We start from the raw sequence: 21490 nt of genomic DNA, 5'->3' as shown, positions 1-21490 counted from the left end.
TCATCTTCATTTCTAAATCAATTTTGTTTTGTTTCCTAGCACTGCCGGCACCTTCACATTCCATTGGTTGCTTTCCCTTCATCATTGTAATAAGTAAATAGGAATGAAGAGAAGATTCTGAAAATTTATTTATGCTTTTTATATGATCGAAGATTTCAGTGAAGGGGGAACACATTTCATAACGTAAAAACCCACAAAATTCCAGTTATCGGGATTATTGCAAATGCAATAAGATCGAGTTTTACTACTTATTTATAATTAGATGCACTAACAGAAAAGCCCAGTAAGCCAGAAAGTTCAAATTGTGTTTATTGTTTTATGGTAGTGACCTCTAGAAATGTGTTTTAGAAAAATATCACAAAGGCGTTCAAAATTGATTTTAATAACGGAACATATGATAACGATGAAAGAGTAGTGCAATTTCCATTATAAAAATGACCTTTTGGAGAGATAAATAACTTAGTTATATAGCGAAAATTTCAACTTCTAAGGTCGTAGAACGAATTACCAAAAAAAACAAAACAATGTGTTATTGGGTTCACGTTACGATATTTTCACAATACTTCCATTTATTCCTATGGTATGCAAAATATGTTTTCACGATTTTAAGTTTGCACCGACTGGCAAAAACTTACGTAAAGTTGAATTTCCATAAGTCAAGTATTACATAATTCTGGGAGTGTCTGTAGTTGTTACTTGCCAACTGGACAATCTCTGTACTACTATCTGTTGGAAGAAGTTTGAGCTACGAAAGCTACGAATACCACTTCCATTTATTTAAAATTCATCAAACATGACCACAACAGCACCAGTCCAGGAACTTTATTGCTCCACCTTGTATAATGTAACATTTACCACTTTGCAAGTATGCACATATGTATACAGTTTGAACTCTTTTCATTGTAGTAGCGACTGTGTTTACAAGAATTTAGTTATTTTTATATCAAACTAAAAGCATTTTAAGGCTAAAGCCTCAGGTTGTATAGATGTTAATTGACATACAAGTTAGTGCAAATGCATCATTTTAGTACACAGCAAACTACTAAAGTGTTAAAAATTTACATCATTTAAGTATATCTCATATTGTGAATACCTTCACAATGAATTCATTCCATGATATTGCACTACCTTGAATAAGTAAGAATAGTCTTCTCCATTGGTGAAGCATTACTTATTTGAGGTAGTGCAATGTCATGGCCGTTCATGAAGGTATTTAAATTATGCCAATTTTTTAACTACTTTAGTAGTTTTCTGCATACTAAAATGATACATTTGCACTATCTTGTATGTTATTTTTATATTTATGATAGTTTCAAAAATCAGCATAGGACAACTTTTAACTTGATCTGAAACACAAGCTGAATACGAATAAATTCTCTGGACTTTGGATCCAGAAGTCATTGAAACTGAATCAAATAATATGAGTGGGTGATCATTTAATTTGCGGACTGGTGCAATATTTTATGTTTACTGCACGAACCTTCCATAACTGCCACTAGAGGCTCTCTTCCTGATCGCTACTGAGCAGCAGACTGTGTGTGTGTGCATGTCGGTACTTGCCAAGCTAGTGTTGCGTGAAGGTTCTTTTTTAGCTGTGTGTAACTGATGGTCGTTTTAAAGCAAGTATCATGTCAGACAAAAATATATGATAGTGTTCACAACATTGTGAAAGATCACCTGAAAATGTCACGAATTTGTGCCTGCTGGATTCTACACAGTTTGACTCCAGAACAAAAACAGCAAAGAAATGACTGATCGTTTTGAAACACAGGGTCAAAGCTTCTTAAATCAAATAGTGACTTTTGATGAAACTTGGATTTTTCACTATGGTCCAGAGACAAAACAACAGTCGATTGAGTTGAAGAATTTTGATTCACCAAGACCTAAGAAATGTCAAGCTTCTCGTTTGACTGACAAACAAATGGTTCTTGTGTATTTTTTGCCATAAAAGGCATTCTTATTACACATTTTGTGCTTCATGGAACAACTGTGAATAAGGAAGCACTCTGAGGTTCTCAGAGTCAAACTTTGCCACACTGTTCATGAGAAACATCAAGAACTTTCCGGTGTGAAGTGACAATGCCAGGCCCCATGCAGTTAATATTGTGCAGCCAGTGATCACTGCCATAGGTGCCGAGGTTCTGACACATTCCTCTTATTTACTGGACTTAGCCCCGTGTGATTTCTTCCTATTTCCACATCTGAAGTAAGCACTGAAAGGCAAGCATTTAGCATCCGACAATGATGGTTGCAGAGCCACAACACAAGTGCTTTGCAGTCTTCTGAAAAATGGCTTGCAAGAAGCATTTAATGCATGGTTACGACAGTGGCAAAAGTGTGTAAAGTTCAAGGGAGAGGATTTCTAGGAGAAATCCACAGAAGACTCAGATGAGGACAATTAAGATATGATCTTGCACCAGTCTGCGAATTAAATGATCACCCCCTCGTACATATATAAACATGAGTAATTACTGCAAAGAAAAAAAATAAGTAATGACTTTTTTTCCCTGTTTTTTTAAATGAAATTGGTTTTTATTTTATTTTTGATAATAATCCTGCTCTAATGTTTATCTCTAAAGTTAAAGTAGGAAAAATTGATATTTGGAAATCATTTGTGTACTATGTATAGTTTGTTTTCCAATTTTTACAAACACAAATTCCTTGAAAAAATTCTCTAAGTTGCATGCATACAACAGAAATTCATTTGCAAAAGTGTTAAGAAGATATAAACAACAAGATTTTATTTGTATTATAAAATCTGGATAAGGTAACCCCCCCCCTCTCTCTCTCTCTCTCTCTCTCTCTCTCTCTCTCTCTCTCTCTCTCTCTCTCTCTCTCTCTCCCCCCCTCCCCCCCTCTGCATTTATCATTTAATTCAAACCAATCATTCCCCAGTGTGCCCAGGCTGCTAATAATTCATACTGTTGTACTAACTGGAAAAGAATTAGAATAAAAAAATCCTTTTTTATGGAATATAATTTTTATGATTAACAATTTATTTTTTTAATGAATTCAGTTGTGCTAACTTATAGAAAAAAATTTCAATAAAAAACTAATCACAGCTGCATAGGTTAAAATTTATAAAAAAAATCTCTGAATAACTGCATTATAAGCGACTGAATTAGAATATATATAATAAGTCGGAGATGTTAAAATTGTTTTATTATTTTTTAAACTAAACTGCTGCAATTATGAATATAATTATTTATACTTATGTCTATTAGAACAAAAAACAACAATAAAAAACATCGGAAATAGATGACTGCTACAGGCTTTAAATTTTATAATGGCTATATATATATAGTATTGTCAATTAAGAAAGAAAATTTAACACGAAACATTCATATGTGGCTGTATTATAAAATGTAGCTATAGAAATGACAGTGTGGTCATTTGTATCATGAACATTTTTTAAAGTTCTACCATAGAGTATAAAGCGCAACATTGTTCATCAGAAGAAGTGGGGGGGGGAATATACTGATATGCAGCCACTTTATAAATCTGCAAAAATTGCCAGTTATGACTGCTTACATTATGAAATTATTTAAAACTGCAACAGTTATTGAACATAGTGAAATCGCCGAGACGACAACCTTTGCTTCCACATATTTGGTCTTTTATAGAAGTGCAGAAATACATAAAGTCACAATATAATAACTTTTAATGGGACAACAGAAATAAGTCTTATTTTAAAAACATTTTATTTGAAATTACTTTATTTTTATTTTATTTATTTTTTTGAAGTGATCAGGTAACAGTTTGTATGGATGATTTTGTTTTTTGTTGACTTATTTCCTTTTCTAAAATAGTTTCAAAATCATTTAATAATTGTAACATTTTGTTATTTAAATTGCGAGATAAATCTTTAAGCCTAATAGTATTTTAATTTTAATTTCTTCAACATTTGAATTATCACTCGAATTCATATTTTCACAAATTGTCACTGTCAACGTTCCTAGCAGAATGATAAAGTTCTTCTTCCCAGTTTTCACCATCATTTTCACATGTGACTGAATCTTCTTCAAATTCTGTATCGATGTTTACATTTATCTGCTATCAAAGTTGAACAATTTTTTTTTTGTACTATAAAATCAATACCAATATCAACCTCCATGTCATTATTACAGTTAGTTCCACATTTATTGAAACACTTTTGCATAGTATTTTCACTAACACTATTCCAGGCCAGCCAATTTTATGTATTCAACATCTACGAGCGAAATTTTTTAAACTAATTCTTCAACATTTTTGTTACTAATGTAGTTAAAATATGTTGATAGTAGAACAGTTTAAATGATTAAATGATTTCAATTATTTAAAATGATTGAAAATTTAAATCTTCACAATTTTAAACCTTCATCTTTAAACCTTGCTCCAGTGATTGACAAACACTTGATGCAGGAAGAAATAATAATTAGCATTCCTTAAATTTAAATTTTAGGAATGACATGGAGCATTATCTAATAAGTACTAAATGCAAAGTACTGCGTATGGGTAGAAGTAACCCCAGAGGAATGTACCAACTGTGTGATACTACACTTAGGACGGTAGAAAATGGAAAAAGACCTGGGAGTAATTGTGCAGTCAGATATGAAGTTTTCTGAGCAATGCAGACAGGCTGCAAGAGCAGGTTGTGGGGTTTTGTCATTGATATGCAGGAATTTTGCTAGCAGGGAGAAGGAGGTGATTATCCCTTTGTATAAGGCAATGGTCAGGCCACGCCTTGAGTACTTCATACAGGACTGGAGGCCTCATTTTAGGAAGGATGTAGATTTTCTTGAGCATGTACAGAGAAGGGCAACAAGATTGGTGAGGGGAATGAAGGGATTCTCTTACCAAGAAAGGCTTAAGTTCTGCAAATTGCAGCAGCTGGAGACTAGGCACCTGCAAGGTGATCTGATTGAGGTGTATAAGGCCTTGAATGGGTTGAGCACAACGAATTCTGATGGAATTCTTCCACTTGCTCAGATTACGAACCTAAATTTAAATTGAATTCAAATTGGCATAAATTCAAATTGAGGAAAGACAGTTGTAGAATAGATGTGTGGAAATTTGCCTTTAGCCAGTGGGTGGTTAATTGCTGGAACAAACGTCCATCTGTCATTGTCAAAGTTGATAGCTTAAATAAATTCAAGGACTTTGAGGAAATGATTGTGTGATTTTTTTTTTTTTTTGACTGATGCTACATAAGCTCATACGCTTGCTTTCTTGCATCACCTGCCTCTATTACTATTAGAGTATAAGATCTTCCTGTTTTCTTTTTTCATTTCTTTTTTTTTTTTTTTTTTTGTCCAAATTATGAAGCCATTAAAAAAAAATACTTTTCATCCATGCTTTTTTATTGGCATACCAATCAACATTCATGGATCCCATATTCATGTTTTTAAAAGATCTTGGTCTCAGTGCAGCATTGATTATTGGTGTTTGTTCTTTTTGTCTTGTAGAATTTACACACAGTAAAATTGTCACTCTTTGTTTTTCTTTTTTATAACTGAAAGAATTAAACACTTTAAACACTAATAATTTACTTGGTAAAGTACAATAAAAGAGGCCAGTTTCATCTACATTAAAGGTATCTTTGGGTTTATATTGTTAATAAAGATAGCAAACATGAAATCCAATGTTCCATAACATTTTCATTCACAGATGCACTTTCACCAATCTTTAAAACAAAGTTTTTTCTGATACAAAATTTGCTAAGCCATACATTGCCAGCAAAAAAAAAAGTATTTTTAAAGCTTTTGCAAAATTCAAAGCTTTTTTTGTAGTATTAGACAGCTTACAGGAATTCCTCTAGCACAAGTACCATCAAACCAGGTGAGTGTTAACTCGTTAATTTCTTGATATGGTCAATATGTTTCTCGTTGAATATTTTCATTTGCATCCTGAATCCACTTTTCTTTAATATATTTTTATTCTAAAATTTTTTGAATTTGCATTTTATCACAATTATACTTTCTGCCAACCTTTTTTGTGATAAACCCTTTGCTACCTCTTCTCTAACACATTGCTGCATCTTATACACCTTTACTCATGTTTCTGAATTGAAAATTTTCATTTTACTTTTTTCTGTCATCTCATCTATATTCAAAGATGGATAAATCAGAAATAATTGAATGAAATATACATATCTGGTAGTAATATTTATACAGTTACTTCAGAAACTCCAGATTCACAGGAATTTGTGAAAAACTGAATTAATGGTCCTACTCAGGTAAGACATGGTTATCTTAGAGAATTACGTGGTTGTCTTAGTGTGAAACACAACAGGATTAATGATTGCAGTCGGGTAAGACAATAGCTCTCATATAGAATTATAGATTCCTAGAAATCTATGGAATACACTGGCTGCCAAACAAAAGGATTAACAGTCACAGTCGGGTCGGAGAGTGGTCGGCTTAGGATTATAGCGCTTGAAGCGCAGCGTTGGCAACGCCTTCCAATGCCCAGTTTTACAGGAAGCAGAGGGTAAAGGCATGCAAACTAGATGGCCACTTCAAATGCCACGTAGGACAATGTAAGCTGGCGTAAAACGCCTTCCGATGTGTTACAAGCGCATATGCCTTGGTGTTTGCATAGCCTGAGGAGACATTCTCCCTGTGCATGGAGTGGTTGACCTTAATTGGTTTGTTTATTATACTTTGGAGAAGACTAGGTTTGACACAGAGGAGTTTATTTGTGAGGTGGAAAGGCGGCCTCCCTTGTACAACACGTCATTAAAAGACTACTCCAATAAAGGCAAAGTGTTGTATTGAAATTGGAAAAGAAATGTTTCCGAACTGGGATGAACTATGTAATGATGAGAAGAATCAGAAAGCTCTGTTCTGAACCTTATATTTATTGTAAATATTACTTCTATTTTAGTACTGTTTCATTAGTTAATGAAATACAAGTTTGTTCACTTGCAGACACAATTTATTGGTAGATTCCTCTGGTTATCTGTGTACGGAATCACGAATGTGTATAATTTATGTTAGTGAAGAACCTTATTATTATTAAATAAGATCAAAACAGTAATCGGGAAAACTGCTGAAGAATATCTGCTGCAACAGTACAACTAATGTCAGCGTTAACAAATGAGAATCACATGCTTCTTGATTAGACCGGGGTTCGAGCCTGTCACCACCAAATACGGAGGATGCGGAAAGGTCAGGGAATGACCACCGCATATCCCGGAGCAATATGGCCTTAGTTGCTAATGCTCCTAAAAACCAAAAAAACAACAACAAACGTGCTGTCTCTGTCTTATTCCAAAACGAATTTTGAACTTTTTGTTTCAAGCATAACTTCGGTGTCTTTCTTTTTTGAAGAGTACTGTGAAAGCAATGAAAGTACGCAGTAAGCCGCAAAATACAGAGTCGTTGCCAGCGTGATACGGGGGTGGGATAATAATAAAAATAATGCATGCAAATTTTAACTGATTGTTTTTGAAAAATGAAAAGATCGTACTTCCTTTCTTCAATGTGTATTGTATCTACTAACACAGCATTGAGGAAATTCATTTGCTGGAAGCCACACTGGACATGGGAAAAACTGGTGTAAAACTGATAACACTGCAATGTGCATTTGATAAAATAAAATTCAAAAAAAGTTTGCTTTATTGTAATTGTTTTTAAGGATCAATATCAGTACAGCACCTTTTCTGGATGTATATTTGATCTACTAATGAAATTTAAAGAAAATATTTCTATTGATAGCTACATTACAAACTTTGAAAACTGGTGTCTTCTCATGAACATTCGTAAAATCAAACAATCCTTTATTGAACAAAAAGTACTCTGTTACAGTGTGTGTAGTAGAGAATGTTTTCTGATTCAAAAGCACTCGTCAGTTGACGAGTGGAAAGCACTCATCAATATTCCATCTGTAAATAATGTCCAGTGTTGGAAAGACAGGAACATAGGTGTTTTATTCTGAGAGGTCCTGTGTGGTAAAATCAAACAGGAAGTTACCCTTTATGTTACAGAAAGTAATTCTGTAAGACACTGAGTCTTACAAATACCTTAATCTCTGGATAAGAATAGTGGGTAGAAATAAAATAATTTTACAAACAAAGAAAACACATTTCAGAAATATTTCAATTAGTGTGAGTTGGCCTGTCGGTACAGCACATAAAGCATAGATGTAAACATTGGTATTGATTTCTTCATCATGGTATCAAATTTTGCCTTTTTTTTTTTTTTTCACTAATTGACATTAGAAGTTCATCAAAACTCTGTATTGACATACTGTAAAATAAAAAAAAAATTCTCTGGAGACTTCCTGTGTGTGTCAAACATAATATAAAACTTGCTGGATGAATCCACCATCGTCATTTTCTCTTTCTATTTGCAATCAACTCTACATAAATACGCAATACATCCAACTTGAAACATCCATCTTTAAACTGGGAATAGAAAAAGTTAGTCTCTGGTGATATCTAGTGAAATGTTAGAAGTGCCCCATTTAGTTTGAAATGAGCTGACATTAGGAGTACTACACGTAGTTTGCTGTTTTGGAGGCATTCACGACACCAGCACTTCAAATTGCTTACACTCGCACTTCAAATGCTCATCTAGCCCTTAGAGAATACAGTTTTAATACACAGGACACTTATTTAAAACTGTTCTGAGAAATATTGTCCTTTTGTAAAGGTGGTCTCGTTGAGGTAGTGGTTGCTTATAGAGGTTTCACTGTAATTTACTTTAAAAAGTACATAATACATAATGTATGAATCAATAAAAAAAAAAAAATTGCATATTGCTAGTGACATTCAAATTCAAGTCCAAACCCTAAATTTAAATTTTTTAAAAAAAATACTGCTTTCTTTACAGTAATTTCCTGCTTTCCTCTTGCTTTTTTTTTTAATAAAAAATTTCATAATCTCCAGCTTTCCAGTAAGAGGTTGGCACCTATGAAATTGATTTGATGCTTCTTATCCAAAACTTTTTGAATTGTATGCGCTTTAAAATGCCTGTTTTTTAAAGTCATTTTAAAGAATTTTTGAAATATTCTACTACATATGTTAACATAAATATGTTGCTTTTATTCTAATTTTGTATCCATTGCTATCCTTCATTTCTGCTTTTATGTAGTACTGACCTTAACTAATTTAAGATTGGTTCTGTATAAAATTGCTTAAATAAATGTGTTTTTTATGTATATTTACATAATATTTTACAAACTTGCTTATGGAGAATACACAGTCTACAAGGTCTGAACAGCTGGGAGTATTGGGCGGGGGGAGAGATTAGCAGCATGTACAGTGTGAGATCAGAAAATTTTAGTTTACATGGTTAACTCACAGGGAGGCAGACCTCAATGTTTCAAACTAATGTGCTGATGTAGGATAGCTATGAGCAAGCAGGGTTTTTGCAACAAAATGTATCAATCTCATAATGTGAAGCAAGTCATAATGAATTACCTCTATTGCACTAGCACTCCAAATAAACAAGAAAAAAAAACACTGCCGTGTGGGAAAAGTTTATAGGTTTTTATTTTAAATGCATGTCATTATCCATACAACCTACTTTGGTGGTTGTGTTGCACCTCATCAGTAGGCATGGTCAGTGAAAGACCATGTCTTGAAAGTGAGGTGCTAGCAAGTGCTGAAATGGGTTGTATGGGTAATGGCATGCATTTCAAATAAATAGGAGTACTTTTCTCCTACAGAGCAGTGCTGGTGTATATATTGAAGCAACTTGTGACCCTTGTTTCACAATATTGGACTGCTGAATGTTGTAACAAACTTTATTTGTCCATAGCTACATGCAAAATCAAGGCTATTGCTATATCTGTACAGTAATGTATTATAGCTCTTTCTAAGGTTTTCCTTCCTAAATCTTCAGGTTTGAACAAAATAAGCTTTATAAAAAAAAAAATTAAAAAAAGTAGAATGTTAGGTACCAGCAAAAGGACAACAATCCTGATGCATTATCAAATATTGTTGATTTTGCTATAAATAACAAAGCAGCTGTCTAGTAAAATAACCCTAAACAATATTGTAATCATAAGCAGTTTGAACATTTTATTTCTTTCCATGTAATTTAACCTGTGTTGTTAAGAACCTCTAAGTGCATACTAAATTCAAGTGAAAGGTCTAAATCCTTTTGACTGTATGGCTGTCAGCAGGGTTAAAACTCCCATACACTTAAAAAAAAATAATAATAAATAAAGCTAGTGATGATGCAGAAAGCTATTGTGAGCTAATTACAGTAAAAAAATAGAGATTATATGATATCTAACTAATTCAGCTTCATGTCCTGTGGTCTGATGGATTCACAGTGGTGATGTCTGAGACTATTAACCTTTATCAACAACAACTGACACACAAAATCTTTTGAAGTCTAACAATATCATAAAAAAAGAAACAAACGATTCGAAACTACAGTAAAACCTTGCTTTGATGGACTAGATTTTGTGGGGGGGGGGGGGTAAAACCTGTGCTAAATCCAATCGTCTTTTAAATTTTAAAGAATAAAGAAATACAGTAGTTGCCAAATGCTAAAACATGAAGGTGTGCTATAGATGAACATTTAAATGGGTTTTAATACTATATTTTACTACACTTATTGTGTGAAATAAAGAGCTTGAAATTTTACCATTATAAATTGCTGACTAAAGCTTATTCAGAGTCTGAAGAGTTCTTGAGTACCCCTTTGGAGGCTTGTGTTTGTTCACTTTGAACGTTCAACTGGGCTGGGTCTTTGTTGTTAAATCTTCACCTTGTTCATCCACAAGCTCGTCTACATCTTCATCCTCCACCACCAGCTGTAACTCCTGGGCTAAGTTTACAATTTCTTTGGTAACAGAAAACACCAGCTCATCTTTGTTGACGCCTTCGCTGTTAAGCTCAGAATGTTTAGAAGTTTTTTCCAAACTCTGCTCATACAAGCTGTCACATCCTTCCAGGCTCTTTAAATGTTGCATATTCCATCAAGGATGTTAAACATCTTCCAAAATTGCTGCAGATCCATCTTCTCTTGCTCTGTTGCATTTACAGCCTCAGAAAATGTTGTCCATATCTAATAAGCTTTGACTGCCCGGATAACTCCCTGATCCATTGGTTGAATCAAAGCCATTATATTTTTAGGGAAGTATACCACCTTGACATTGTTGTGCAGATCATCTAGATATTTAGGATGACTAGGAGCATTAATATCTTAAAAGGCAACTGACATTTGTATGCAATATTTTTCAAGTTCAGGGACAAACACATTTAGAAACCATTCTTCGAACATGGTTATTGTCACCTAGGCCTTTGAGTTAGCCCTGAAGAGTACAGGAAGCGATTTCTTGTCAATGCCCTTAAAAGCCCCCTGGGTTTTCCGAGTGATAACCACTAAAGGTTTATACCACCCACTAAGAGTGTTACCCTGTCTTGCCACAGATCCATCTTCTCTTGCTCTGTTGCATTTACAGCCTCAAAAAATGTTGTCTGTGTGTAATAATAAGCTTTGACTGCTCGGATAACTCCCTGATCCATTGGTTGAATCAAAGCCATTGTATTTGGAGGGAAGCATACCACCTTGATAGGCGCCTCCGTAGCCAGGTGGGAAGGAGCAGCAGTGCGTAGCACACGCTTCTTGATTAGACCGGGGTTCGAGCCCGTCACCACCAAATATGGAGGATGCGGAAAGGTCAGGGAATGACCACCGCATATCCCGGAGCAATATGGCCTTAGTTGCTAATGCTCCTAAAAACCAAAACAACAACAACAACCACCTTGACGTCGTGTAGATCATCTAGATATTTAGGATGACTGGGTTTGGCAGCTTTAAACCCAGACATCAACTTTTCTTCAATAGAAATATAAGTCCTACTGGGATTTTTTTTTTCCAAAAAAGGCTAGTTTCATCCACATTATATATTTGTTGTGACAAATAACCACCACTTCTTATAATGTCATCCAATTTATCCTTGAATTTTTGAGCAGCGTCACCATCTGTCCTTGCTGCTTTGCCACTTATGGCAATGTTATGATATCCACTTCTCTTACAGAACCTTTCAAACAAACCATGACTTGCAACAAAAGTGGTTTCAGTATCATCGCTCTTATGATTCTCAAAAATGGCACGAGCCTTTGCTGGTGGAGGCTTAAAGGGGTGTGTTTTTGGTCTGATCTTCCATCCATACAATAAGTAACTTTTCCATTTTGTTTATTAGTCCCATTCTAGCCTTGGTTATTATAGTTGACTTCATTGGCACCAATCTCTTCACTGCTTTACGTATTCTGTCTTTGTCCTTCATTATCATCTTTTAAGGGCACAAAAGGTGATATTGTTGTACATGTTGACACTAATGATATTAAGAGTAGGAAACCAGTGGAATTACTTAACAAGTACAGGTCACTGTTGAAAAAAAGCTGTGGATTAGGGTTGAATTTGAAAGTGTCTGCAATTCTGCTCAGACACGATAGGTGGGAGTATATGATGAGAGCCTTGTCAATCGATTTAGCCCTGGAGAGATTGTGCAAGGCTCAAGGGGTAGAATTTTTCTCAGCCTGGTCTGTGCTTGTTAACAGGAGATACTGCTTCTACAGGGATGGGATACACTTAAATAGAAAAGGTGCAAGAATATTTGCTGATGCTATTGAGGCAGTGTTAGGTGGGTCGGAAAATTGCTAGCTTTCGGGAATACACGGACTAATAGATTAACAGTAGCCACTGGCAGAAGTGAAAGTGATTCTTGCACTCCTTATATTGGAATTGAGCAGCAGCCTGGAAAACAAGATGCAAGGGATTTCGGAGACTGCTTGGAGTCATTGTGGTACACGTAAACACATGAATTGTGTTAGGGTCACTAAGAATAGGAACAGGTGCATGTATACTTGCATGTATACCAATGCTTGGAGTTTGGTAAATAAATTTGAATTTCAGGTGTTGATCAACACATCAAAGGCAGATATTGTTGGGATATCAGAGACGTGGTGTCACACAGATATAAGGAATGCAGAAATGGAATTTGGGGAGTACAATGTGTACAGGAAGGACAGGAAAGGAGGAGGGATTATGCTATTAGTTAAGAAACACAAAATCCAAGGAAGTACAGCCAGTCGACATAGCTGGACAGTGCGGTGTTGAGTCAGTTTGGTGTGACATAAGCACTGGGAAATCAAAATTGAGAGTAAGAGTGTGTTATAGGCTCTGATGAGTATAATAAACAACTGTACAGGGAAATTGGAGGACTGAAGATAAACAACCTTTGTTATGCAGATGATACTGTGCTAATTTGTAATTCTAAGGATCATCTTAAAGAAACTCAGAGGAGAATGTGTGAAGCAAGTAAGAAAAAAGGATTGTTTCTGAATGTGTGTAAAACTAAAATTATGGAGATTGGTGATAATCTCGGTTCCAGTAGAGTGAAGGTTAATGTGCAAGATATCGAAGAAGTTGATGAATTTGATTACTTAGTGTCAAAAATAAATAAAAATAGTGACTGCTTAAACGATGTAAAGAGACAACAGGCAATTGCTAAAATATTGGTCACTGATCTGATATCTGCCCCTAAAGATGAAACTGAGAATCATTGATTCGTTAATTTTTCTAGTTACCACTTATGGATGTGAAGAATGGAATCTGAAAAGAGTTGACAGGAAGAAAATTGAAGTATTTGAAATGTGGTGTTTACAGGAGAATACTGTGTATTTCTTACATGGATCGAATAACAAATGAGTGGGTATTGAATAAAATTGGCAAGCCTAAAATTCTTCTTTATAGCATCAACAAAAGAAAACTCAAGTTTTTTTGGTCATATAGTAAGAAGGGAAAATTTTTTTCTGTTGAAGAATATAATGGAAGGAAACACCGAGGGAAAGAGGAAGACCTGCAACTAGGTGGAAGGATGGGATCAGTGAATTTCTCGGCATGACATTTTGCGATGCTGCTCATATAGCACACAATCAGTGCAGTTGAAGGAATTTCTTGGTGACCACAACAGCTCCTAAGGGAGCTATGTGACAGGAAGAAGAAGATGGAAATAAGAGTAGGCCAGTAAATCAGTGTGTCTTGTAATGGGGGATTTTAATTTATCAGATATTGACTGGAATTTGTGGGTTGGGCACCCACACACTAGCAAGGCTTTTGTGAATTTATTGAATGATTGTTTTCTACAGCAGCATGTTCGGGAGGCAACTAGAGGAAGTAATACTCTTGATCTGATTATCAGGAGTGATTCTTCATGCATTAAGAATCTGCAGATAAAGCAACCACTAGGTGGCAGTGATCACAGTGTGCTGAAGTGGGATTTACTCAAAGAGGTAACTACCATCAGGGGTAAAGGGAAGGGTTTTTGCTTTCGTAAAGGTGACTACGACGTTCTCAGACAGTATATAATTCTATGTGTTGCTACCAACTGATGATGTTACCAACAGCAAATTCAAAATGGGAAGCATTCAAAGAATTAATCTTGGAAGCTACTAGGATTTTCATACCAACTAAGAAATATTGTTCAAGGTTCATTAATTCATCTGACATCCATTTAGGCCTAAATGGATGTCAGATGAATTAATGAGACATGGCAGAGAAGAAAAATGCATATAGATATAAGCTGGTTTGTAACCAAGTCACAAAGAAGGTTAGGCAGCCAAAGGCATATTACAAAAAATCTTTTGCAAAGGATGCAAAGAAATATAGCAAAGAGTTCTTTACTTATATAAATTCTAGAAGGAAGAGAATGAATCAAATTGGTCCATTTGATATCGATGGTTCAACTGTTGATGATCCTGCTCAGGTAGCTAACAAACTAAACGAGTATTTTGCATCTACATTCACACATGAGGAGTTATCCAGGGAGGGGAATGCCAGAGGTGAATTAAACTCTGGCAGTGAGCTACATGATTTTGTAATAACTGAGAGCAAAGTGGAGGAGAAATTGTTGGAGATAAATATAAGAAAGGTACCTGGGGTGGATCGGACTATCTAGTTATATTAAAGGAGGCAGCAAAGGAAGTAAGCAAACCCTTAGCCATAATTATTAGAGCTTCCTTGGACTCAGGGGAAGGTACCCATGGACTGGAGATGTGCAAATGTGACCCTAATTCACAAAGGAGGATCAAAGAAAAACACAAGTAATTACAGACCTGTTAGTTTAACTTCTGTTCCAGCGAAATTAATGGAGACACTGGCTAAAGAAGCACTGCAGGATCATCTAGACAAAGCTTCAGTTACAGCTTGGACACAGCATGGTTTTGTTAAGGGGAAGTCTTGTGTGACCAATTTGATTGGATACTATGATGTGGTCACAAAGGAACTGAATTCAGGGAATAACTTTGATATCATATATTTGGAACTTAGAAAGGCTTTTGATACTGTTGCACATTGAAGACTGCTGCACAAATTGGAGCAGTGTGGCAATTGAGGCAAATTACTGCTATGGATAAAGGGATGGTTGAGTGGGAGAAGACAGAGAGTGGTAATCAATGGACACTGCTCTTCATGGAATAATGTTATTAGTGGAGTCCATCAGGGTTCAGTGTTGGGTTCATTGTTGTTTTCTGTATTTATTAATGATATTGATGATGATATATCAGGCTTAATGTCCAAGTTTGCAGACGATACAAAGGTTGACAGGGTTGTTAATGACACTAATGACAGTATGCTGCTGCAACAAGATCTACAAAACTTGAGCAGATGGGCTGAAAGGTGACAACTGAAGTTTAATATTGAAAAATGTAAAGCAACGCTTATGGGAAGCAGTAACCCCAGAGTAAAGTATCAACTGTGTGGTACTACGCTTGATAGTGGTAGAGAATGAAAAGGACCTAGGGTTATGTAATTGTGCAGGCAGATATGAAGTTTTCTGAGCAGTGCAGACGGTATACAAGAGTAGCTCATGGTGTCTTGTCAATGATATACAGGAATTTTTCTAGCTGGGATAAGGAGGTGATTATCCCGTTGTATAAGGCAATGGTCAGGCCACACCTTGAGTACTGTATACATGTCTGGAGGCCTCATTTTAGGAATGATGTAGAGCTGCTAGAGCGAGTATAGAGAAGGGCAACAAGATTGGTGAATGGAACAAAGGGTTGCTCTTACGAAGAAAGGCAAATTACAGTGTCTGGGGACTAGGCACCTGTGAGGTGATCTGACTGAGGTGTATTAAAATCTTGAATGGTTTGAGCATGCTCAATGCTGATGGGATTCTTCCTCTTGCTCAGAGTAATCGCTCAAGAGGACATAAATTCAAATTGAGGAAAGAAAGTTGTAGGATAGATGTGCGAAAGTTTGCCTTTAGCCAGCGTGTGGCTGATTGCTGGAACAAGTTTCCATCTGTTGTTGTAGAAGTTGATAGCTTAAATAGATTCAAGGTAGAACTAGACAAACTTTTGGAGCGAGTGGATAGGTGAAATTTGAAGTTTTTTTTTTTTGCTGATGCTATATAAGCTTGCTTTCTTGCATCATGTGCCTATGGTAATGCTAATTATTGTGTTCACTGTCGACACTGACAAATCTAAATTCCGTATGATACTTATTAATGTTTTACCATTTTCATACATTCTTATTATTTTAATTTTCTGATCCAAATCGATCGCTTTCCTTTTGTTGGTAGATTTACTAGTACCTCTGTCACTTATTCTCTTAGTCGGCAATGTGATAACAGTCAAAATGAAATTTTCTGTAAAGAACTTCACAGGGTTAAGGCAGAAATACAGTGTATTATCATCTCATGCAAGCTCACATTTCTGGAGGTCACTACCATAAAACAATTTGCAGTTTTCTGTTTTGTGCAATTCTGTTATAAACGGATAGTAAACTCAATCTAATTGCATTTGCGATGATACCAATACCTGGAATTCTGTGGTTTTTATGTTATTATGCTGAAATATGTTTCCCCTACCATGAATCTTCAGTCATAAAATATAAATAAATATGCAGAATCTTCTCTTCATTTCTATTTTTCAGCTTGTAAACTTGTTACTTGGTATCTCATTTGTGCATGCCACGTTCGTGGTTATTGATTGCTAATTTTTTTTTTTTTTACTGTTTAAATTTTACAATACAAAAAAAAAATGAAAAAAAAAGTCAGTGAACAGAAATATCAGTCACAGTTAGCACGTATGTACAAAAAAATTTACATAACTCGAGCTTACATAAGTCACAATTTACGTAGCTCAAGCGTGCATAAGTCAGGGACTAACTGTATATGCAGGTTGTCCATAAGAGATCGAAAAAATTTCATTAGAGGCACACCCCAGTGGGAAGGACTAAGGGGTCCAAGGTCATTTTTATAAATATGACTTCTTATGAACTTTGAAAATATTAAAATGAAATGAGTATTTTCTGGGTAAGTAGCTCTCAAAACATTTACCTTTTGGACGATCTCTGGACTAACTTGCCTGCTTGGTATAAAATTTTTTTCACTCTCCGTTGGCTCTCACATCTGCAAACTGTCTCCATTCTGCTGTTGGGGAGATGTTTTCTTGATGTTGGACCATTCTCAGTACACTTTATACATTGTTGTTTATGAACACTTTAGCAGGACAGTGCACTTCTGCAGTGTTGACACAACAGCATCTAGGTATGAAAGTTTGCACCAGACAGGTCATTGTAAGTATCATTATTTTTTGTGGCCATGATATTTACCCTGGCATATCTGGTGGTGGCTATTGTACCACATTTAATTGCTTAGGTCATGTTGTTGACCCATTTTCTTGTTGAACTGCACATGTGCATTCATGCACACACCCCCCATCTGATTGGTACCTGCCTTACATTGCCTGGTATGGACACATATCACTGTCTTATAGAGCTATCAGCATGTGTACCTAATAAGTGGGCCACCAGTGTAAATATTATATTCATGCTTTTATTTCTTCTCACTTTTGTTTAAGAATTCTTGTGTCAAAAATTTTAGTTATTAGCAAAAAATAAATAGTTGAAATCCACAAAAAATTTGGAACAACATTACACTTATCTACTGCATTCTTATAAACTAAAGAATATCATAAAATACATTACTTACCCATGACTTCGAGATCAATAACGTAATTTTTTTTTTTTTTTTTTATTAATCCAAGGCTGATTACAAGTTTAAGCCACTAGGCAAGGATTCCATCAATTCCAAAGTTCAGACTTGAGATATTTATTGAACATCCAATCTGCTTCCTCCTACCTATGGTCAGATAAAAATTGTATTAAAAGTAATATTCATAAAAGCATATGGCCAATTTAATTTGAAATTTTTTAAAAGAGAATGCAAATTTTTCAAGTTCTCTAGTGAGTTTTAGAGTGAGCTATGACTTGTTGAAAATTGGATAAGAAATACAGGAATGCAGAAATGTTTTTTTTTTTTTTTTTTTTTTGGAAGGACAGATAGATAGCAAGGAGGAATAGTGTTCACTTTTTTGAACAATACGTAAGGTTAATTAGTTCAAAATACATAATGTGGTGGGAATGAATTATGCCAAATCGTAAGTATTTTTGATGTGCATATCATATAAAATTACTAAATAATTCACATGTTTTCTTGTTTTGTATGAAACATGATTATTATTGTTGGTTATTAAAATTGCAGATCCAAATAATTCACTGTTCATGTGTCCAATATGGCATTATGTTTATGTCTATATTTTTGTATGTATGCACATCAAAATTAAGATTTGGCACAATTCATCCCTACAAATTTCAGTTTATTTTGGCATAAATATATTGTGGATAAAATATGAAAATTAAAAATATAATAATAAAATAAAGTGCTACTTGTTCACTTCTCTAAACTGATATATAAAAAGGTCAGAATTTCAGCATAATTGAAATACATACAAACCAAATAGTGTAAAAAGTTAATATGTTGAATGCCTGCAGCATTAGAAAAGCCTTGGAAAATCGTACCAACATGGAAGATGACCGGATAGCCTTACTAGAGACACAGCTAGGCCAGGCTAGGTTGATTGCTGAAGAATCAGATAAAAAATATGAGGAGGTGAGTTGGTGAAAGATTGGAGTAACGGCTAGGTACATTACTAATGTCTTTTTCTCTCACAGCAGTACAGGATGAAATAAGCAATTCAATAATATGTGAGAGCAATATGTACTACAGGCTGGTTTAATTTCTCTTTTTTGGGGACAGGTGGAGGTAAACTTTCTGATGCCAAATTAGGCATTATTTTAAATAAGCTGTATCATAGATGCTTAAGGAATTAGAAAGTCTTCATTAAGTATAGGTTTATCAAGTACACAAAATGTTCAGAAATGTCATGTATCAAAGTTTCTTTTTCTCTCCTTACAGATATGTTAGGTTATTTTTTAATTCCTCAGTGGTCTGCAATAGCTTACAGGTGCTGCTCTGGAATATTGATTATTTGTTAATTGTTTTTTAAGGTTAATGGCTGAAACCTTTTGTACTTTCCTAAGTAGAGACAGTTTTACTTGACAAGTTTTGGAAGTGAACAGTTATTTGCTCGGAATTATACACTTAACTGGTGCCACTTAACTGTTTTTGTTATAATTTTTGTGTGCAACTGGGTGCTTCTCCGGCTGGATTTTTGTGCTTTTAAGAAGTATGCATAATGGCCAAGCCAAATAAGAAGTGAATACCAAGAAAAACAGTACATAGCCACAGCAACAAAAGAAGGGAGGGGGGATGAATTAAGAATTAGGGTTGTTATAGATAGATGAGTTCAAAGTTAATATAGAAGTTACAGGAATCTTGCTAATATGGAGTTCCAGGTACCTAAATTTTCAGGTTTTGTAGTAACAAAGTAATAGTAGTAGTAGTGGCTACTACTACTATTATTAAGTTTTTAATAATGAGGTCCAAAAATGTCAAAATGTAATAATTTTCAGTGATATATATTTATTAATATTAATGCCCAACAATAATAAGAATGATATATTTTTTTTAGAATTTTCTTTATTTATAAAAGAAGCCATGGGAACAGAAACATTATAAATGAAGTGAAAATATAAAATTAGTAACACAAGTAGTAAAAGTGAAGATACAGTATTAATATGAAATAGGAAATTAACATATTAATAGGAAATGTGAAACCACTTAACTAATAAATTAATTTACTTAAAGAATGAATTCAGTTTCACTTGCAAGTTTGTTTTACATGTATTCTTAAGTACAGCATGCACATTTTTACTTTCATTTTCATCACTGGTAACAAAATCTTAATTTTGCTTTGTAGTCAGTGGCTTTTCTGGTGTTGCATTGCTGTAATGTCATCATTATTATCATACATTTTAACAAAGTCCCATCCCTTATATAGGGTGTTTCAAAAGTGATGGTCAATAATTTAAAGGTGAACTGTACAGACTACAATATTCAAAAAAAGCCTAGTAAACATGGGTCCTTAAGTGAATAATTTTCGAGATATTGCACATTTCTAGTTGGGATCCACCACTGACTTGTTCGTTTATGTTTGGTTATGCTCATTCTCTCCATTTCCCCTCTCTCAGCCGACCGGGTTAGCCGAGTGGGTAAAGTGCCTGCCTGGCAACCCAAAGGTCGCGGGTTCGATTCCCGCCTCGGGCTTGGATCAAAGTACTGCAAAAACCTTGGGAGGTGCAATATGGCCACAGAAGCCGATGCGCCAACAACTACCAAATCAATCAATCAATCAACCCCTCTCTCAATGCTCTGAGACATAGCAGGTATACTAGTACTTGTCAAAGGATAGTCAACATGGAAAGAGGTTACAGTAACGAAGAGTATGCGGACATGCACTTCATGTATGATAAAGCCAACGTCAGTGCACTCGAGGTTGCACGTTTGTACCAAGAAGCATTTCCCTGCTGAAGGCAGCCCAACAGGTGCACATTCATCAGGATACATCAACGCCTTAGATAACATGGGCACTTCACACATGGAGTACGAGCAAGTAGGCCCAGAAGCATAACACCTGATGTTTAGGAAAGGGTGTTAGAAAGAACGTCCTGTAACATGTAACATCTGTAAAATCCCATGGTGTTGAAACCAAAAATTAAAAATGTATTATGTTATGTTTAATAAAACCACCCTTAGCAAAGGATTCACAGGTTTTTTGCTAAACTAGTGCTCCCATAGCCAGTGGCGGATCTTAACAGAAAATGTGCATTATCTCGAAAATGGTTAATTTGCTGCCCAATATTCACTGGGGCTTTTTTGCTTATTTTAGCTTGTACTTTTCACCCTTAAATTATTGACCATCATTTTTAAAACATCCTGTTTATATCCAATTCTATCACATTGATTTGCTGTGCTATGTTTTTCAATGGTATTCTCATCAAGCCATTGATGCAGTACTGTTCAAAGATATAACATCACGAATAGCACTAAGACATTTATCTTGGTTGCAAATTGTTTCCTCCTTTGTCAAATATCAAGAACCTTGTCAGGGATAATTTGTGCTCTCTTGAGGTTTATGCACATATTCTCCCCTTCCCTGAATGTAGTACCACACGGTTGGTACGTTACTCTGGGGTTACTGCCACCAACGTTAAACTTCTGTTGCCACCTCAGCCCATCTGTTCAAGTTTTCTAGAACTTGTTGCAGTATTGTATTGTCATTAACAACCCTGCCAACCTT

The 21490-nt window shown here is 35.1% G+C and overlaps 1 protein-coding gene across 9 annotated transcripts in view; it reads left to right on the top strand.

Moving 5' to 3' along the window:
• LOC150086964 (tropomyosin) overlaps positions 1–21490 on the top strand; it is a 207041-nt gene that overhangs the window by 89942 nt on the left and 95609 nt on the right. For 3 of the 9 annotated variants that reach the window (XM_090372858.1, XM_090372857.1, XM_090372855.1), the window contains exon 4: positions 18783–18900. The exons of the other annotated variants lie outside the window; for them this stretch is intronic. In XM_090372858.1, the coding sequence (XP_090228984.1) occupies positions 18783–18900 (118 nt within the window). The remainder of the gene's footprint in view (positions 1–18782; positions 18901–21490) is intronic. 9 annotated transcript variants of the gene reach the window in all.

The sequence above is a fragment of the Mastigoproctus giganteus genome, chromosome 4 (genome assembly GCF_048544385.1).
Source record: "Mastigoproctus giganteus isolate SK-2022 chromosome 4, ASM4854438v1, whole genome shotgun sequence".
Taxonomy (NCBI): domain Eukaryota; kingdom Metazoa; phylum Arthropoda; class Arachnida; order Uropygi; family Thelyphonidae; genus Mastigoproctus; species Mastigoproctus giganteus.
Note: the sequence above shows the minus strand (reverse complement) of the source record. Positions and strands in the feature narration are given on the sequence as shown.